Raw genomic sequence first — 20,706 nt, forward strand, 5'->3', positions numbered from 1 at the left:
CAATAAACAATAACTAAGAATAATAGAGAAGTCCTGCAGAGGGGAAATTATAACTCAGAGTACCTCCTAAATACACTTGCTATAATCTCACCTCCTTTTATTTTTTATTTTTTAAATTTTCAGAACATCTCTCCATATCGCTCGAATTTCCCAGAATATAGTTGGGACATCTAAGCAGATGGTTCTAATTCCATCTGCTTAGAACCTGAGGCACAATGGGAAGAAGTGACAAGCCAAGGTGCAGCTTGGCAACACAAAGACATAACCCTGGCCTCATACTCTCCATCTGGAGTCCCATCCAGGATGCCACTCTGTCTTGCTTTATCTGCATCACAGATAATGGCAATAACAAAGGGATGCAGCCACAGTGTGTTTCTTAAGGTCCAGACCTAGCTTAATATGATGACTTGTTTTTCTATTGCCAGAATTTATGAAAGTTAGATCTTTGGTGGGAGAAGAGGGTATCAGGTAAAAATCAACCCAACAAAGCTCCTAACAGACAAATTTTTCTACTCAATAATATCAAAAATAATACAGCTGCTTTAGCATTGAATATATTTTATTATTTAAAATACAAGCATTCAATACACTATTGAAAGTTTACTAACTTCATATTAACAAGAGTAATACAATAAAATATTTCCCCACAGTGATTTATCCTGTTTCTAAAAATGCCTAATTGTGCTGCCAAAGTCTATTTTCCACAAATTCTAGTTTCCAAATGTTAATTTGAGAAGGAACAGAAAGAGACAACTAAATGCCATTTTCTTCCTTCATAGCACTTAATGTTTTCTCCACATTTCCATTTCCCACTGCCTGTTCCAAGAGCTGTGAGCCCCTTGTCCTTTGATGTTTTTCAGATATGCATTATCCTCATCCTTTTTCCAGGATACACAACAGAACCCTTTTTTCCACCCCTCAATTTTTTATAATAATAATAAAGATTATGACTAATAAACCTAACAACTTTGAACACTTATTTTTTGCTAAAGACTATGCCAAGTGCATCACATTAAGAATCTCATTTAATCTCAACAACAACCAATTCAGGTAAATATTACTATTAATATCTGTATTTTACAGATGAGCCAAATGAGGCAGAGAACTTAGGTACTTTGTCCTAGGTCACATAAAAAGTGGCTGAGCCAGCATCTGAACATAATATGATTTAGAGCTGGGGTCTTCTATAAGCACTAGCTCAATAGTCCTCTACTGGGGTGATTCTGCCCCTCAAGGGACATTTGGCATTGCCTGGAGACATTTTTGGTTGTCACAACTGAGGAGGAAAGTGCTGGTTGTGATGGGTGGAGTCCAGGGATGCTTCTCAACATCCTACAGTGCACAGAATGGCCCCCACAGCAAAGAATGATCCCACCCTAAATGTCAATAGTTCCAAGGTTAGGAAACACTGCTCTAATCTAATGTCTCCTAATGTCAGGGCATTCTGAATAGGACATTTTTTGGTAAGACATGCAAGTGACTCTCACCTCCAGGTTAGAATCTTCTTTCTCTACCTGGGAAAGGAGGTTATCTCAATCTGGAGTGGATGGTACTTAGAGCCACAGAGTCCATTTGCTGTATATTATCATAGCATCAATTTACTCAAAAGTTTAAGCTGGCATCCTGGGACACTAGGTCATTTTATCTTTTTGTCCCTCAGTGGATACATGAAAGAGGCACTAGCTCACCAGAGTGTGACTGAAAAGAGCCAGAAGATTCTGGTTTTTGTTAGTCTTGCCTTGTAGTCAAGAAGACACAATAACAGTGTCTGTGTCACAGATAATGGTACTAGCAAAGGGATGTATCCACAATAGGTTACTTGAGGTCCAGACCTAGCCTAAAAGTCAAAATATTTAGGCCAGGCATGGTGGCTCACATCTGGAATCCCAGCACTTTGGGAGCTGAGATGGGAGGATCGCTTGAACCCAGGATTTCGAGGCTGCAGTCAGACATGATTGTACCACTGCACTCCAGTCTGGGTGACAGAGCAAGACCCTGTCTCAAAAAAAAAAAAAAAAAAAAAAAAAAAGAGTCAATTTTTTTTTTTCATAGCAGTTCTGCCATACCTACTCAAAATGTAATTGTGAATACCATTTGACCCAGCAATTCTAATATCTACTTTATAGAAATACTTGCAAAATGTGCAAGATACATTCGCAAAGACATTCACTTCAGCATAATTTCTGATAGCAAAAAAAACCCAGTCACCAATAAAAATAATGGAAATGTGAGCATATGTTCACCAAAATATGTGTGTTGGAATGTTCATAGCAGCATTATTCAAAACAGCCCCAAACTGTAAATTATCCAAATGTTCATGAAAGTAGACTGAATAAATTGTGGTATATCACATAATGGAAAACTATGCAGTAACAGGAATGATAAAACAAACTCCAAACACCTACAACAATACAGATAAATCCCAGAGACATCATGTTGAGCGAAAGAAGTCTGACACAAAAACTAATATGCTGTAGGATACCACTAATGTAATCTATAAAACTAGATAAAACCAGTATGTGCTACAAAAATACAGAATAGGGGTTACCTCTGGGGAGAAGTGACTGGAAGGGAGTCCAGAGGATCCCTCTGAGGTGGTGGACAGGGATGGTTCTTCATCTGGCACAGGTGTGTTCACTTTGCAGAAATTCATTAAGTTGTAAACTTATGTGCACTTCTCTACATGTGTATTATAATCTACCAAAAATATATACTTATATATAATTAATTTTATATTAGTTATATACATATATACTTAAACAAACATAAAAAACCTAAGTGTCCATCAGCGGGCAACTGGCTAAACTATGGGATACCTATGCAATGGAATTCTGGGCAGTCATGAAGAAAACGTGGAGTAGCTCTCTCTGAATAAATTTGGAAAAATATCCACTATATGTAAAGTTAAACAAAGAAGTTGCAGAACATAAATTACGGACATAAATCTTTATTATAATTTAACAGGGAGATCCGAGGTTAAATGGCTATTAGTGGCTATCACTTGAGGATGGGATTTGTAGGACTTTGACACTCTGCCTAATGAATTTTTATAGTGTTGGAATTTATTTACAAATACGTATTATGTTTGTACTGAGGGAAAAAAGGACATTTAGAAAATTAAGATGAACAAAATATATCTTAAGTTTGAGATTGTTATTATTTCATCATCCATGAAGATTAGGATTTTTGATAGATGAAGGAAAGAATAATAGAATAAACGCAGTGTCTTGCCTTCAGGGTTGCTATCTGAACCCATTGATGGAGGTCACTTTGGTTTGTTGCTGGCAATCTTAACAATGGTTTCAAATTAGCACTTCTTTGCTGGGTTGCTCTACATTCAAATCTAGTTGTGGTGTGGCCACCACAAACAAGATTCTTGGCCACACAAAGAATGCGTCTACAAAATGGTAAAACAACTGAATTTGTTTGATTAAATTAACAAAACCATATACTCAGAGGAAGGAAAAATCAAAACAGCTACACCCAAAGTAATCCACTCAGATGGGTGGTTCATGAAATGCACCCATTCATTAAATCAACATGTTAGCAGCCTCAAGTGGATTCTGTGAGAGATTCAATTGCAATGCAATACTCCTAAATAAATCAAGAGACCATAAAAGACACTTTCTTTGGCCCATCATTAGCAAACATTTTCTGAGTGCTCACTGTGGTTCTGCCATCCTGCTAAAACTCTGGGGATGTGATACCACCTATATAATTGCAAATGTCATTGTGTTGAGTGTTCTTAATTCCACCCATGACACTGAATGGAAATTAGAAAAAAATCCACTGATTCAGGCAAAGTTGATAAAACTACAACTTCTCATATACAATAAAGGTCTGACAGATGTAACAATTCATAAGGTAGAATAAGTTGTGTTCAATGGATCTCAACCATGGCTACATGTTATATTTGATCGAAACAGAATTTCTGGAGGTGGCAACTGGCCATCAATATTTATAAAAGCTCCCTCAGGTGATTCAAAAACATAGTAAGAGTTGGAGCCATTGCTTAGACCAAGTAAATCAGAAACTAGGTAGAATGGAACCCAGGCAAAAATATTATTTAAAAGCTACATGAATGGTTCAAAAACATAGTCTATGTTGAGAAACACTACTTCTAAATTTATATTATAAATGAAGCCAGAGGTGACACTTCAAGCATTTTGTAAAGAGACTCAATACCACCTCTCCTTATCTTGTGCAGTTTTATTAGTAAATGATCACAAGGTAGTATTCTACTGTGTTATGGTTTCAGATGTTTCATGTAAATTATATCTATTATCTCCATGTTCTCTATTTACAACATTTCATTTGATTTCAATGACAATCCTATACAGAATGTAATATCCCCATTTTACATAGGAGGCTAACAAGGCTTGACAGAGATTCAGCATCAATCCCTCAGTTTCACAAAGTCAAGATTCCACAGTCTATATAGTCATATTATGCTCTATATGCCTGAAAGCAGTGTACCAAACAAATAATGTTTTCTAAGTATCTATTATGAGCTAAATTCTCTTCTAGGCACTGAGGAGATGGAGAATAACTATAAGATAGGGTCTTCTTTAGCATACAGCTCACAGTCTAGCTGAGAAGCTAGTATCAGATAGCCATGTTTGGAGGATTTTGCAGGAAGATTTCTGAATTGGTAGGAGATTGGTCCTGACTGTATTCCTTCCAAGATTTTTCTCTATGACACAAATTTTGCTGGAGAATAAAAGTAAAATTATTTGTGTAGGAGGCAGAATAATGCCCCCAAAAATATGTCCACATCCAAATCTCAAGAATATGTGAATATGTTATGCTACCTGGCAAAGAGGAATTAAAGTTGCAGATGGGATTAATGTTGCTAATCATATGCTGTTAAAATAGATTGTCCTGAATTATGTATATGGGACTAATATAATCATAGGAGCAACTTAAATGTGGAACAGGGAGGCAGAAGGGTCAGTGTCAGAGTGATGTGATGTGAGAAAGACTCACCAGGCCATTTCTGACTTTGAAGATGGAGGAAGGAACCATGAGCCAATGAATGTGAGTGGCTTCTAGAAAATGGAAAAGTCAAGAAAAATGATTCTCCCCTACAGTCACCAAGTACCATGGTTTGAACCCAGTGAGACCCATTTCAGACTTCTGACCTCTGGAACTGTAAGATAATAAATTTGTGTTGTTTTAAGCTACTAAGTTTGTAGTTATTTATTATAGAAGCAACAGGAAACCAACACAATGTCTTCCCAATTTTTGAAGAGGGAAATAGAAGGCTCAAAAAGGAGAAATTTTGTAGCTTTTACCCAAGCTATCATATCTGTAGTCCCAAATCTTGATCCCTTTCTCAGGCCTATTAAATGAGAATCTGCCTTTCAACAAGGTCCTGGCCTAGTCATGTGATTTCTAGCAAGCTCCCAGGTGCTGGTGGTCCCCAAAGGTTCTCCGATTTAAGCATTAAAGTTCATCAGAATCATGGGGAAGCTTGTTAAAATAACACAGACTGCTGGGCCCTACCCCAAGAGTTTTGGATTCAGTAGGTGTGGCAGGGGGCTCACAACGTGCATTTCTAATAAGTTCCCAGGTGATACCAATGCTGCTGGTCCACTCACCACATTTTGAGAGCCACTGCATTAGATGACACTAATAAACATGTAAGAGGAAAGAAGTGGCACTTATTATTCAACTAAAATCCATGATGGACCTCATTATTAACTGACATTTTATAGCAAGTGAGTGATCTGTTTAACAGTCTGTACTTTATATACTTGCTCTGTGAAAAAGGCACCACATAGCCCTGGGGTTTCGGGCAACGCTTGTGGGCAAAAATAGCCACATCTTTGGAACACCAAAGCATCAGATCTATAGATGTATTTCCCCAAAACCCAAAAACACATTTTCATGTGTATCTGTATTTTCTCCTTGCAGCATTCTATATGGCACAACTGGCAACTGTGGGTATTGACATGCTCCACATCTTATAAGACAACCTGAGGCACTGGAAATTTGCTTGAGCAAGATTTCCCAACTTCAATGCTACTGACATTTGGGGTTGGATAATTCTTTATTTGGGGGGCTTTCCCGTGCATTGTAGAATACTTAACAGCATCTCTGGCCTCTACCCACTAGATGCCAGGAACATCCGTATCCTCCAATTGTGACAACCAAAAATGCTTCCAAATATTATAAAACGTACCCTGAAGGGCACAATCATTCCTGGTTGAGGCCCACTAGTTTATCTGATTCTCATGAATGTTTTTACGAAGATATAATAGATCTGGAAAGAGATCATTGAGTTCCACAGCACACCTTGGACAGGACATAAGATTCCTGAGTTGCTGTTTGGTCAGATAATGAATTCAAGCTGATCCATATCATGTTGGGCCTTCTGTAAGCTACTGAGTGGGGAACATATCTTTCCAGATGAACAACGACACAGATTGTTTTTTTTCCAAACATTTTGCTCTTACTCAATTTTACAGCCGATCTGTGAGACCCAAACTCCCTCAGATGTTCTGTCTATTCCCCATCCTAAATACCAGGGTGGGAGAACAGGTAAAGGGGAGAATCTTAAAAATATGCACATTTAAATTTTGAAAACATCTTTGAAACATGTATTTTAAAATAAATGTAAGTCAGCTTGAGTTTAAGGGCCTCAGTAATATCCCTGATAAAAACAAGAGCTACATTCTGTAATTGGTACAGTCCACGATAAATAAAAAGGAAATATACATTTTGTACTTACAGAGAAGCCACTATATAATGGCAACCTACTTGTAAACACAATCTGGCTTTACTAATTTGCATCTGATAGCAATGCCATACACAGGGCATCAAGTCCTAGAGGGTCAAGGCTGCACAGTCTAAGGTAGTTTGAGAGAACGCTTCCTTTAAACTGAGAAAAACAAAGATACCAGTTACTACCGCAATCACTTTGTGATTCCCACTCTGAGCAGGACAGATCCTAAGAATTAGAAAGGATCATAGTCATGATTTCTTTAGCCCATTTATTTACAAATGGGTTTACCAGGGAGAATGAGAGCTTCCTTTACTTACACAATTCTGAAAAGAAAAGAGGTCACACTTATACTTTCTGAAATTTACATATTTCTAAAGTCCATGTGCTGCCTCTTTTTCCTCCATTCCTGAGACTAAGTTAGATTAGTAGGGTATGATCATACTGTGATTGCCCACTTGTTTTTGTTACCTACGGTATAAATCAAATTTCATGCTTCCTTTTGCTGTTCAAGGGGTGTTTATAGTCTGCAGAGTAATGTTAAAGCTGACTTAAGTAAGACTCTTTGAGAACCATTAATTCTTACTGTTGTAACATAAAACAGCCCAAATCCAAATTTAGACACTTTTTGAATTATTGACACCATTATTCCAGTCCTTTATAAGGAAGATAAAGACCACTGGCATATACTATTTAATTTTAAAAAATAATTTCTATCTTTTAAAATTTCTTTTTATTTCCATAGGTTTTTGGGGAACAGGTGATATTTGGTTACATGAGTAAGTTCTTTAGTGGTGATTTGTGAGATTTTGGTGCACCCATCATCACCCTCTATCTTTTTTAGTGACCGAAAAAACAAGTGTTTTTCCCCACCAGCTATTGTTTGAACAATAACTTCATCTAAATAACAGTTGTGCCTCTTGCCCCTAGTCATCTCCTTCCTATTTTCTAAAACAAATCACAGAGTTTTGGAACTCAGGGTACAAAGTTTGAACCTTCACAGACCCTGAAATAGTTGTCTTTCCACAACAGCACCCTGGGTCCAGGCACCCACCTCACTTTATACAATCCTACACCCGGCTCAGTTCTTAGGTAACTGCCAATCTGTGGGTTTCAACTGGGGGCGAATTTGCCCCCTCATTCCCCACCAAACATATGTGATGTCTGGAGACACTTTTGGTTAGTCACAACTTAAGAGGGAGGGTGGCTGCTGCTAACACCTAGAAGGTGGAGGCCAGGGATGCTGCTAAACATCCCGCAGCAAAGAATTATCTGGCCCCAAATGCCAAGAGTGCTAACACTGAGAAACCTTTATGTAGAGGTTCTCAGAGACCCATTTTCCAACCATATGTTGTATGACTCTATTTCTATGAAATGTCCCAAACAAGCAAATCCATAGAGACAGGAAATAGATTGGTAGTTGTCTAGGGCTAAGGGGAGGGGAATGGGAATTGACTGTTACTGGGTATGGGATTTCTTTTCAAGTGATGAAAATGCTCTAGAACTAGACTATGGTGATGGTGGCAAACTTGGACGAGTTGATGGGTGCTGACGAGTTGATGGGTGCAGCACACCAACATGGCTCAAGTATACACATGTAACAAACCTGCACGTTGTGCACATGTACCCTAGAACTTAAAGTATAATAAAAATATATATATACTAAAACCCACTCAAGTGTACCCTTTCAACACGTGAACTTTATAGTATGTGAATTATGTATTAATAAAGTTATTAAATCATTTTTTATAGACCTTTCATTAACTAGCTTTTATTTCTTACTAAACAAAAGCTTATATTGTAGAGCAGTTTTGAATAGCTGTAGGTTTCTCTGGAGAATATTCTCTGGTAACAGTTTTTGAATGCAACCTTATATTTCACAGAAAAAACATTATGGTCTTTATTTTTACGAACTTATCTATTTCCAGTTGTTCTCATAATGTTATCGTTTTATCTGGGGCCCTGAGATATGCCTCATTCATCTGTGAGCAAGTGGGTGAATAGTGTCTGAGCCAGGGCCAAAGCCCAGGGGTCTTGCATCTGCTCTGGCTTTCAATGTGATGTGAAGACAGCCAAGTCATCTGATTGCTTTGTGTTTCTACTTTCTCATTCTTGACACAAGTCTGAGCTTCCAGATGAACTTTCTTGTAGAAACCCTAGCAAGCAAGGACAGTGGATACAAATGCTCAGTGCTTTGCCACTGCAGAGGGGACACAAGTGGATTTCCCTGTCCAACATTCAGGGTCTCTCTGTTCCCAACAGCCATCTGCCATTGCCATTTTTCTACCTAAAACCTCTGCTGCCTCCTAGCTGGTCTTTTTCTGCACACCAAGCATGCTCTGCCCGTTCCCATTTCTCTTACTTCCAATGACTCAACCCTATGAGGAAATGGCCTCTGTGTCTATCCAAATCCTTCACATCTCCAAACCCTGAAGCCCCTGGCACACAATGAACAATAGAATTATTTTAGGCAAGGAATTCTACATTTAATTGCTAAGATCATGGAAGCATAAGAAGATGTCACCTTTTGGCCTTCAGCTCCTCTTATGCCCTCCACCTTGCACCACACCAGCAGTACTGGGTTCCTGCCAGCTAGCTAACACACTGGGCCATTTCCATGCTGGTGCCTTTGTGCTGATCCCAGAGATGCTCAGGTGAACACCTCATCTTCTTCAAGAAATTGTTTAAAACTGACCACCCTATTGAAATGTGCAACTCAGTACTTCTAATCCTTCTTAGCTGCTCTACTTACTCCTTTTCCATAGGCTTTCTCCTCTTCTGCTGTACTTATTATATCCGTTGTTCATAGTTGCTTTCTGTGAGACTGCGAGTAGGAGTCTTCGTGTGTTTTAATCACTGATGTAAAACATAAACCTAGAATATACCCGGCATGCGGGAGGTGACCAATAAACATTTAAACATGTAAAATGCTTAGAACCATGGCTGGCAATAAAGGTTAGTTTCATCTTCATCATAGTTGTCATCATCAACTTTATCATCATGGGGCAACCCTTACACTATTGTTCTGTACCATTACACTATGTTTAGCCTTTTATGTATCTATATTTTACATAATGTATAAAGGCTGTAAATGTTTTGAGGGCTGATACCATACCATATATATTTGTTAATATGTGTCTTTTAAAAAATTAAGATATAGTTCACATACCATAAGAGTCACCACTTTAAAGTGTACAATTGAGTGACTTTTAGTACATTGACAAGATTGTGCAATCACCACCACTATCTAACTCCAGAACATTTCTATCATCACAAAAAGAAACCTGGTGCTCATTAGCAGTAACTCCCCATTTCCCGCTTCCCTCAACCCCTGGCAACCATGAATCTACTTTCTGTTTCTATGGATTTTGCCTATTCTTGGCATTTCCTATAGAATCATACAGTATATGGTATTTTATGACTGGCTTCCTTCACTGAATGTAATGTTTTCAAGGTTCATCCATGTTGTTGTATGGATCAGTGCTTCATTCCATTTTATGATTGAACAATATTTTTAAAAACTACTAATCTGTGTATGTCTCCACTGAACCTCAGCAGGAAAGTTGAATTTACTTTGGTGTATTTTACCCAATAAACAGGAATAAAAATGCTTGTTTTTACATTACTGTCCTACCTCTTTTAACACAGATGTACCATTTTCACTCCTGACAGTTACCAGTTAATTATAATCCAAACAACACACTTTTCAACTGCATATAATTTCCCTTGTTGAAAATTGTTCCACCTGATATTTAGCAAATACCTATGGAATTTTCAAATTACAAGTTGTATGAACTCTTACTGTGAATGTTTATATTATTAAAATATTTCCTACTCATGATTTAAAAGGGCTCTCTCACTTTAAAAAATCATGTGTTTTTTTTTTTGTCTTGGATTTTACGTTCAACCTTTTTTCCCCCTAAGAATGAACATTGGATATACCCAGAGCCTATGCAAGTAGCACTATCACTTACTCATCTCTCTTGCTGAACACGAATGAGAAATATCATACTCCAAACTTCTTATATTTCCCCTGCATTTGTTGCATTCACAGATTATTTAAAAGAAATAAATTTAAACCTTGGCTACCCAGAGATTTTCAAGGAGTCCCTAGATAACTACTGTTAGTCTTTTGATGAATAGCTCCCCAAATGGAGAAAAGGGAGAGCAGGGAGGGAGGGAGAAAAAAATTAGAGAAGGGGACTTTAAAAAACCTATTTTTCCACTTAACAATGTATCACCAACATCTTTTTATGTTGACAAATACAGAGTGTCATCCTCATCTTGAATGCTATTTGTGCCATAATCAATTTGAACCAGCCCCACTATTGGTAGACATTTTGTTTTAAATGTTACTTCATAGGCCAAGCGCAGTGGCTCATGCCTGTAATCCCAGCACTTTGGGAGGCCGAGGCAGGCAGATCATGAGGTCAGGAGATCGAGACCATCCTGGCCAACATGGTGAAACCCTGTCTCTACTAAAAATATAAATATAAAAAGTAGCTGGGCATGGTGGCATGTGCCTGTAATGCCAGCTACTCAGGAGGCTGAGGCAGGAGAATCACTTGAACCCGGGAGGCAGAGATTGCAGTGAGCTGAGATGTGAAGGATTTGGATAGACACAAAAAGAAAGAAAAGAAAAGAAAAAAGAAAAAAACCCCACAAATTTATCTATCATAGTGTATTTGCTTGGAGTATATTATAATTTGAACTAAGAGGGTCAGAGCCAAATGTAATGAGAATGTTAGGATGATAGATCCTAGCACTTTTACAGCGTCTCCCTTTTCAGGTACTTATCAGAGGTCATTTGCACAAAAATCCACAGGAGCAGTTGACAGCGATGCTGAATTATCCATCTTAGCTATTAAAAAGATCCATCTAAATCACTGTAGGATTTCTTTCAGAATCCACATTTTCTATATTTACAATGTCATGGAACACTTTTCTACATTTTCATTAATTAATCAACACATTTATCTAGCACCTACTTTGTATAAGAGCTTTTTCTAGGTACCAAGGAGCACCCAAGAAAGTATAAGACACAATACGTGATTTCTAAGGGTTGCAATGGAGTCAAAGTTACAATGTATATTGGGATTCATCAGTGGTTTTTTTGCCTAAGATCTGAAGATCATACAACTCCAACTCTACCCCAGCAAAAAAAAACAAATATCCTAGAGAACGATGTTTTCTTATAAGTAAACATCTACAGAGAAAATATTTAAAAGCCAACTTTGGCTCCAGCTACTTAAGAAGACTCACTGTTGAAATTATTCTAGAATATTGGACAACCCTGGGGATGCTTTAAAAGAAGACTCAAGAGTTGAACTCTTATAGATGATAGGAAAGGCTTTTCAAACTCATAATACCTGACTTATCCAAAGACCACCCTCATACCCCAAGTGCTGTTGAAACCCAGGCAGTAAGCCAGTGGAGAAGAACTCCAAAACAAAACAAACACCCTCCCAGCAGTCAAAAATAAGTGTCACAAAACCGAAATTCATTTCGTTTTCTCACAGTTGAGGCCCTCCCAGGCCAGCCCCACTTAAGAGTGTTCCTTTACTTTCAGTTCATCCATACTTTAACAAGCTTGGGCATATGACTTTCTAGCATACTATAAATTAGAAGCAGCAAATTAGAAGCGGGGAAGTTGCTAGCATAAGCATTGTGAGAACAGCAAAATGTACTGGGCTGCGAGTCAAGAAAAAGAATACCTACTACAAAAAATGAGCAAAAGAACTATTTTATGCAGTCAATTTATTCATAAATAAAATAATTACTTATAGGAAAAATATTTCAATTGAAATTTCATTTTCCTCAAAAACATTCAGCAATTTTTAAGCTGTGTAAGTGGGGCCTAAATTAGTGGAAGAGATTTCAAACACAGATCCATTATTTTACTGTCCTATGACTCAGGATATGCAGTAGGGGAAAATCAATTATTTCTATGGAATCGGCCATCAAAGCTTGTTCAACTGTCCATGGGGAATTAGCGGTAACTCACTATTCAGTGGTCCAGAGGAATTAACGCCACATTAAGGAAGCATCCTGTTGATCATTATGGCCAAATATATCATCCTTTCATTCTTAAAAGGTGAGAAAAAGTGTTAAGATCAATCTTTCTAAAACTACAAGGCCACTAGTAATTCATCATTGCCTTCATTAGTAGAGATTACCCACAACTTTGTAGAAAAAAAATATCCTGAGTCCTTTCAGGCACTCCAGTATATGTAATTATATAAAATGGGGGAAAAAGATTGAAAGTGAACATAATGTGACCCACATTTTCCTTCCTCTCCCTTACCACCTTGCTGTACACCCCTGCCAATCCTCCTAAGGTCCATTTTCTGACTTCTTTCAAAGGGAATCCTTCTTGTCTCTGATAAAAAATTCACCAATAAATATATTCATAAATAAATGCAAATCCTGAGGACATGTGGCTTTTAGAATCATATTCTATGTCTCTTTTCATGTATACATTTTACCTGTTACAATCTTCCACTTCCTTCTTTGCAATCTCTCTCTCCCTGATTGGAAGGTCTTACCTTTCTTTGCAATGTTCATCCCTACTGATTTATCCCCAAAGATCATCTTGGAATCTTGTTTATTAGCATTCTTTTAACATTTACTGTATGCCAGCTGACAGGGTTGGGGAGAGTAATAAATAGTCTTCCATTTCCCCAGAGATGTCGGTCATCTACTTTTCACACTAATTCCCTGAGCTAGATTCTGTTATTATTCCCATTCTACATATCAGGAAATTGAGGCTCAGACAGGCTAAGTAATTTGTATATATACATATAAACATATATGTATATGTACAAACTTTATAAATATTACTTGAGTATTCAAAGAGATCCAGGTATAGCATCAACTGTATCTGGGTAGATATTCAGTACCTCCTTTGTTGATCTAATATTGATGGACAACTCGTCAGTTAGCTCCTGTCACTAATTACAAATTTGCTCAATTAGATCAATCTAATCAAATTCCAGAATAAAAGAAAAAAACCCATGTGTTATACCAAGGTAGAGGGGTAAACCACACATGAATTTAATAGGTATATGATCAGAGTTTCTTTTAGAAAGTGAATAGCTTTGGTTATTGCTTAGGGAAAGGAGAGGCTGCTGAGAACATGGAAACAAAGTAGCTAGCCAGACAGTTAAGAGGCTCTGGAAAATAGAGAGGAATTTGGATTTGCCTGTATGAGAAAGTGGGATTGGGCCAGAAGGATGTGAGCAAAGAAGGGAGGCCATACTGAGAGGCCAAGTTGCTCCGTGAGATGGGAGGGAAAGGACAACATCCCCTGTGACATGAGTTTGTTTGTAAAAAACAAAATTTATTTTTAAATGTGCTGTCTGGTGTGCACTCCTTGCCTTGTAGTATAGATCATCAGTAAAAGTTTTGCTACTGCAAGAACCTTAAGTTCCTGATTGTTTTTATGGTAGATCGGTTTCAGGATGGGGACGAGAAGGGGCTTTGTCCCCTGTTTTGGTGGACACCAGAGTGGTGATAAAGGAGCAGCCACAGGGAACAGAGAAAAATACCTTCAATGGAAGCAGAAAGTAGAGCAGTGGTGATCCCAAAATTGTAATTCCTCAGAGAGATACTAGAGAGAGCTTTGGGTTTTTACCCAAATGGGAATTTGAATCAATTTCTCCTGATCCGAAAGGGCTGCAAAAATCCTGGAGGATATCCAGATTACACTAGAGAATCTCAACCACCTAGCTTGATTTTTGTAAAGAACAATGTTGTTTGCTAGAACCGAGGAAAAGACGACGGCAGAGGAGCTTCTTAAAAATAAATCTGAATATATCAACATGTGCAGTCAACTAATTTGCTGACTTCAAAATAGCCTGATGAAACTCTTTGCCTGTTAAACCTATTATTGCCCGTAATGAAAGATTCCATATGCACTAATCACAACATACAGCCTTATGTCTGATCATAGCTTCTAAAAAATCATGATACAGGGATTTTTAGTTATACTCAACACATTTTTCCTTTAGAAACCGGATTGGTTGTTATAGATGCCATGAATGATATAAATTGAGCTCGTAGTTGGAAGAAATCTAAAGGATCAAGCATCCCTGAGTTTCAAACAGAAACTTGCACTGAATACATTCAAAGGTATGTGGATTTTATTTATAATTTGATATCCTTTTTATTGTGCTTATTTCTTTCTCTGAATTTCTTTTAAAAGATACAAATGTATTCTACATTTCTAATACTATATGCCATCAATAGTTACTTTTTAGTTGGCCCATAATTAAATTAGACTCTGATTACCGAAATGATTTTTTTTTTTTTTTTTTTTTTTTTTTACTTTATAATGCAACAAAGTGCTTGTTTAATTCCAAAGCTCTTTCTTGGGCCACATTTCACAGTAAAATATTTATTTTAGTTAATTATCACTTAAAGTAAAAATAATACTTTCACAGGCTGTGATCTACTACTTTGAAAAGCTTTTTATTTAATTACATAAAATAGAACCATCAATGAAGTGATTTTTCTCATTAACCCAGACAAAGAAAAAACAACAACAAATTTAGGAGTTAGAAAATCAGTGTACTTTTCATAGGCAGCATAATTACATGTAATATTCACTTCCTATACAAAATTTAAGGTCTTTCTTCTGACAGTTTTCCAAGTTAGTCAATAATTTGTGCCACAAATCAATGTGCACATTTTAGAATGACCTGTTTTGATTAATGTCCCAAGGGTCTTATTTATAGAATAATTACAGAGAAACATCAAACAAAACGAAGATTCCATTGAAAGAAAATGAAACCTCTGAGGCAGAAAGTATTCAAAATTCATTGAAAAATCACATAAAATTAGTACTATCCTCTCCTGTTAGTTCAGCCACATCTTTTGCTCCACAATCTGGAGCTCAGAGATGTTACTGGAGGGTCTTGCCTGAAGTTCTATAGATAGGAACTTCTGGAACTAAAATCTACTATCTTGGAAAATTAACATATTTTCTCAAATGATTAGTCCTTGCTTTTAACAGTAGCAGTACCCAGGTAGACTGTGCAGGAGACATTTCTGTGCCTCCTTGTTCTAAAATTATAAAATACTGTGCACTTTGATGATCTTCCCAACCTTTAGAGCCAACTTTATTCTGTTAATCATTAATTATAAATATCATTTAGCTTCTATGACTATGGGCTGTATGGGCATAGGAAAATGGCATGCAAAGTCATATGAGGATAGATCATTCATGTCCCTGTAACTTGTTCAGCCCTCAACCTAAATTAAATGCATCTTTGTCACTATTGTGACTCTACAAACAATGAAACAGGCTGAGAGCTGGAAATCACATATGACTGAAGTAAATTCACAAAGAATGGCTCCATCCTTCTTACTAGCAATAGACTAATGTAGATTACGTGTGTTTTATGGAGCATTCATTACATCCATGTTTCAGAAGAGATAAGAAAAGTGGATGTTGATTTACATTTCAGAACCATCAAGAAATGGGGACCTGGATTTTATTTGCCTGCCTCCTGGGAGCAGCTTTTGCCATGCCTGTGAGTAAAACACCCCTTGCATAAGTCTGTCCAATTTCACAAGCTTGAAAATAAAAATCTGCCCACAGTTGGTGAAATTAGGGTTTAAAACAGTATGAGATCAGATGTCTTCATACGTCTCCGGGTTGAAGAAACACTTCAGGAGCTTGTTTTAAAAAGACAGATTCTCAAATGCCTCTACCAAAAATTCTGATATGGTACAGCTGGGCTGGGGCCCAGGACTCCGCATTTTTATAAGCACCCCAGGAGATTCTGTTGGAACTGTTAGCTTGTAAATATCACCACCCATCGAGATGGAGGAAGCTTTTGGAAGAGACCCTTGAAAGGTCTCCACAGAAAGTGCTTAACCAGCTTTGGACAAATATTACAGAGATGCCAGTTTTGTCTAAAACCCAATTCCTCTCAAGTTTCCAAATCTCTTCCTGCCCTCCATATATTGCTGCTGTTACCCCTCAAGGGGTAAGACTTTTGTGCTAGGAATCCACTTTTTGAGCCATCTTCCTGTTCTCAGAGGCCCCACCTCTTTGGGTACATCTGATAAGTACATGGCTTTTTTTGTGGTTGCCTGGGATCCTGCCTACACCCAATACATAGTGATATATTTTATATTCAAATGTATTAAAGATCAGGACATTAGACCCACTCTGTCTGGACACAGGTGCATAAGGACAGAGAACTTAGATCACATGCATGCCAAGCAGGCTGCATCTGCTTTTTGGTGGAATAAAGAGCAGTTGATACAACCAGAAGCCAGCAAGCTTGCACGCCTGCCTCCTCTCTTCCTCTCTCACCCAGAAAACCAAGATTCTGTGCTCTGACTTCCTGAAATCCTGAATTGTAGCGATTCCTAGTTTCTTCAGGGGTCCCTGCCTTACAAATTCAGCCCTTTTCCCACTCTCTAAGCTGGTATTGATCAAGAGGGCATACAACCTGACTAAAACCATTCACATCCAGATGAGAGTGAATAAACCTTTCTATGAAATGTGAGCATTTTTAAAGAATATAATAGAGCCAATCCTAAATGAGGCCAATGTCTGAGGGAGATTTTCTGCATGACTGTCTCTCCTCCCTGGACCCCAGGAACAACCAGAGTTCCACAATACAGGCACCAGACACTTGGCCCCCACTTTTGAGAGGATAGACAGTCCTGATTCAGATCATCATTCAGGTGGCCTTTTATTTTTAACTTTAAAATTTTTCTGCCATAAAACCATTGGCAGAATAATAAAAAAAGATTGGCTTAAACATCATAAATGAACTCTTTCATTTTCCATGCGATTTATAATGTTTCCACTTTGCTCCACCCATCTTGTTCTGGCATTTATCAATAATTCCCACCTTGTGGTTTCTTTTGTGGCTTCTTTTGTTGTATGGATGTGTTGTTTACTTTGCATGTCAATTATGAGAAATCCCTTTGAACGTAAAGTACTTGACCAACTCCTGATCTACAAGGGAACATTTGTGAGACAATTCTCTCCTTGTTGATATTTCTTTATTGTGTAAAAGAAGCACACTTCTCTCCCCAATATGGGATGAGTTTTATCAGCAAGTAAACTGTTGGGCAGGATAGGGTAGGATTCATCGAAAACACTGGGCGTGGGGGTGGGATGTTGTCCAAAGATCACTGGAGAATAAATGTGTGCTGGTTTCTGCTTCCAGGTCTCCAACCATAAGACTATAACCCCAGGAACAGTCATATAGCTGTTTTAGACCTCTTTAAAATAAGAGGTCTCCTCTTCTACACAGCACATTTGTTCAAACTAAAAACAGACCTCAAGTATATTCTGTACTATATAGATTTTTAAAAGTAGCTTCAGTCTCCTTTAATGTGAACAATTGCATACTGACTTAATCTCTTCCTCTCTCTTCTCTTCCTTCACTCTCTCCTTTCCTCTCTCTTTCTATTCTCCTCCTCTCCTCCCTATAAAAGCTACCACCTCATCCTGGGCACCCTGGTTATATCAACTTCAGCTATGAGGTAATTTTTCTCTTTACTAATTTTGACCATTGTTTGCGTTAACAATGCCCTGGGCTCTGTAAAGAATAGTGTGTTGATTCTTTATCCCAGATGTTTCTCAAGTGGTCCTGATTTTACAGTTCCTACCACCAGCTTCCCAGTTTAAGCTCTGATGGTTGGCCTCAAGCCTGTGTCGTCCCAGCAGCCTCCTGCCTGGCCACTCTGACTCAGTCTCTCCTCCTAAATATGGCCGTAAGCTTACCCATCATGAACCACCACTCAGGGAGGCTCCATGATAGGGCAAAAAGTCAACTCTGACCAGCTTGGTTCTATCCCAGCTAGTAAAATGTAAGGATTAGGTAAGATGTTATTTAAGACTCTTTCCAGCTCAAAAACTCCTGATTCTAAGATAGTCACACTCTATGTGTGTCTCTCATTTGGCTCTGCTGAAATATTAGTGACTAAGTGGTATAGGAGAGACTCTGCAGAACAATGGAATGCATGAGTTTTGGACATTGGGTTTGAGGTTCTCCTCAACCTCTTACTAACTGTGTGACTTTGGGCAAATCATTTCCTCTTTCTGGAACCCTGGTTTCCTCATGTGGAGAAAGGAAATAATTATAATAACCATATATCAAAATATTGTTTGGAGAATAATATACTTAATGAATATGAAAAGTACTTTGTCAAGTATAATATGAGCAAGTTTACTAATTTTTTTGTATCAATTAAATGTCATATTACTGTATGAAGAATCCTCAAACCTAAGTCTAACCAAGTATATATACTGTTCAGAAAGGAATAAAATTCTTACTTTTCTCACAGGTTCAGGTAACAATCTGTGAGTTTATTTACTTATAAAAGCTGAAGACAAATGTTAATAAGAATTTGAGGCAAGATTTTCTGTTAAGCCTAAAAGATTGACACATCTGATGAGTAAATCTGTGTTTCCAGGATGAGGGACAGTGTTTGCACCTCTCTTTTTCCCATTGTGACATCAAAGAAAAAAATGAAATTAACATCATGTCATATTATTATGTCATAATTTTGTGTTTGTTTTGCTCTTACAATGAAAAGCAGGAATTACGGAATTAAACAGATTTACTCCTTTTGTCACCTCAGTCAAGTTAATGAACCTCTTTAATTCCCCATGATCTTATCTAAAAAGTGAGAGTAATAATACTTGCCTCCTAGCATATGAGAAAAGATGAAGAATGTGTGTGATGGATGTAAACACAGTGCCTGACACACAGGAAGCACCCGAAAAATGTTTACCTTCTTCTTTCTTTTGTAGAACTCACATTCTCAGGCTATCAATGTTGACAGGACTGCATTAGTGAGTCTATATTTCATACTGCATCAGTGAGTTTCTATATTGGATGAAAGTAAATTAAATCAAATGGGTTCTAATATCTTTTTCTCTTAAGGTGCTTACCCCTTTGAAGTGGTACCAGAGCATAAGGCCACCGGTATGTAGATATTTTGTTCTTTATTCCCTGAAAATATTAGGCATGCATTAAAATTCCCATATTAAGTGAAATATCATGTCTACTCCACATACAGACATTAATGGGAAATTTAGTTTGTAAAAAATCATATCTGTGTACACAGTTACAAATTTTTGCAAAGGAAAAATGAATAAAATACTCCTATAGCCATAATGGCAAAGAAAACACTGCTGCTTCTCTGGTTGGAGTCACCTGAGCCAATGGTAAACCTGCCTCTCTGTTTCTCACCAGTACCCTTCCTATGGTTACGAGCCCATGGGTGGATGGCTGCACCACCAAATCATCCCCGTGCTGTCCCAACAGCACCCCCCGACTCACACCCTGCAGCCTCATCACCACATCCCAGTGGTGCCAGCTCAGCAGCCCGTGCTCCCCCAGCAACCAATGATGCCCGTTCCTGGCCAACACTCCATGACTCCAACCCAACACCACCAGCCAAACCTCCCTCCGCCCGCCCAGCAGCCCTACCAGCCCCAGCCTGTTCAGCCACAGCCTCACCAGCCCATGCAGCCCCAGCCACCTGTGCACCCCATGCAGCCCCTGCCGCCACAGCCACCTCTGCCTCCGATGTTCCCCATGCAGCCCCTGCCTCCCATGCTTCCTGATCTGACTCTGGAAGCTTGGCCATCAACGGACAAGACCAAGCGGGAGGAAGTGGTGAGTATATTTTGAAGCCACTACAATGCAAATCCTGTTAAAATGGTGCAGCAAAATAGGTCCCAGAGTTCTAAGGTCTCTGACAACCAAGGGTCTAGAGTTGTAGTAGTTACAAGTCTATAATTCTATTAGTCCAAGCAATATGCTATACCTTTATATTAAAAACAAATTCATCTAAATGGCTTGGTAATTAAGACCACAGTTTTTATGGTAGGTTTCAATTTTACTATTACTGAATTTCTACCAGAATATATATTACCAAAACCCATTAATAGAAATATATATTACTAAACCCCATGAATGTTAAAGGCAACAGTATAAGGGAAT

The 20,706-nt window shown here is 38.1% G+C and overlaps 2 protein-coding genes across 5 annotated transcripts in view; one reads left to right on the forward strand and one right to left on the reverse strand.

The window, feature by feature from the left end:
- Nucleotides 1-20,706, reverse strand: part of ARHGAP6 (Rho GTPase activating protein 6) — a 550,354-nt gene that overhangs the window by 158,135 nt on the left and 371,513 nt on the right. The window lies entirely within an intron of this gene.
- AMELX (amelogenin X-linked) lies at nucleotides 16,204-20,394 on the forward strand. Its single transcript, XM_050777423.1, has 3 exons — nucleotides 16,204-16,257; nucleotides 19,642-19,683; nucleotides 19,954-20,394. Exons 1-3 carry the CDS (start codon nucleotides 16,204-16,206, stop codon nucleotides 20,392-20,394), a joined length of 537 nt encoding a protein of 178 aa, XP_050633380.1.

The sequence above is a fragment of the Macaca thibetana genome, chromosome X, assembly GCF_024542745.1.
Source record: "Macaca thibetana thibetana isolate TM-01 chromosome X, ASM2454274v1, whole genome shotgun sequence".
NCBI lineage: Eukaryota > Metazoa > Chordata > Mammalia > Primates > Cercopithecidae > Macaca > Macaca thibetana.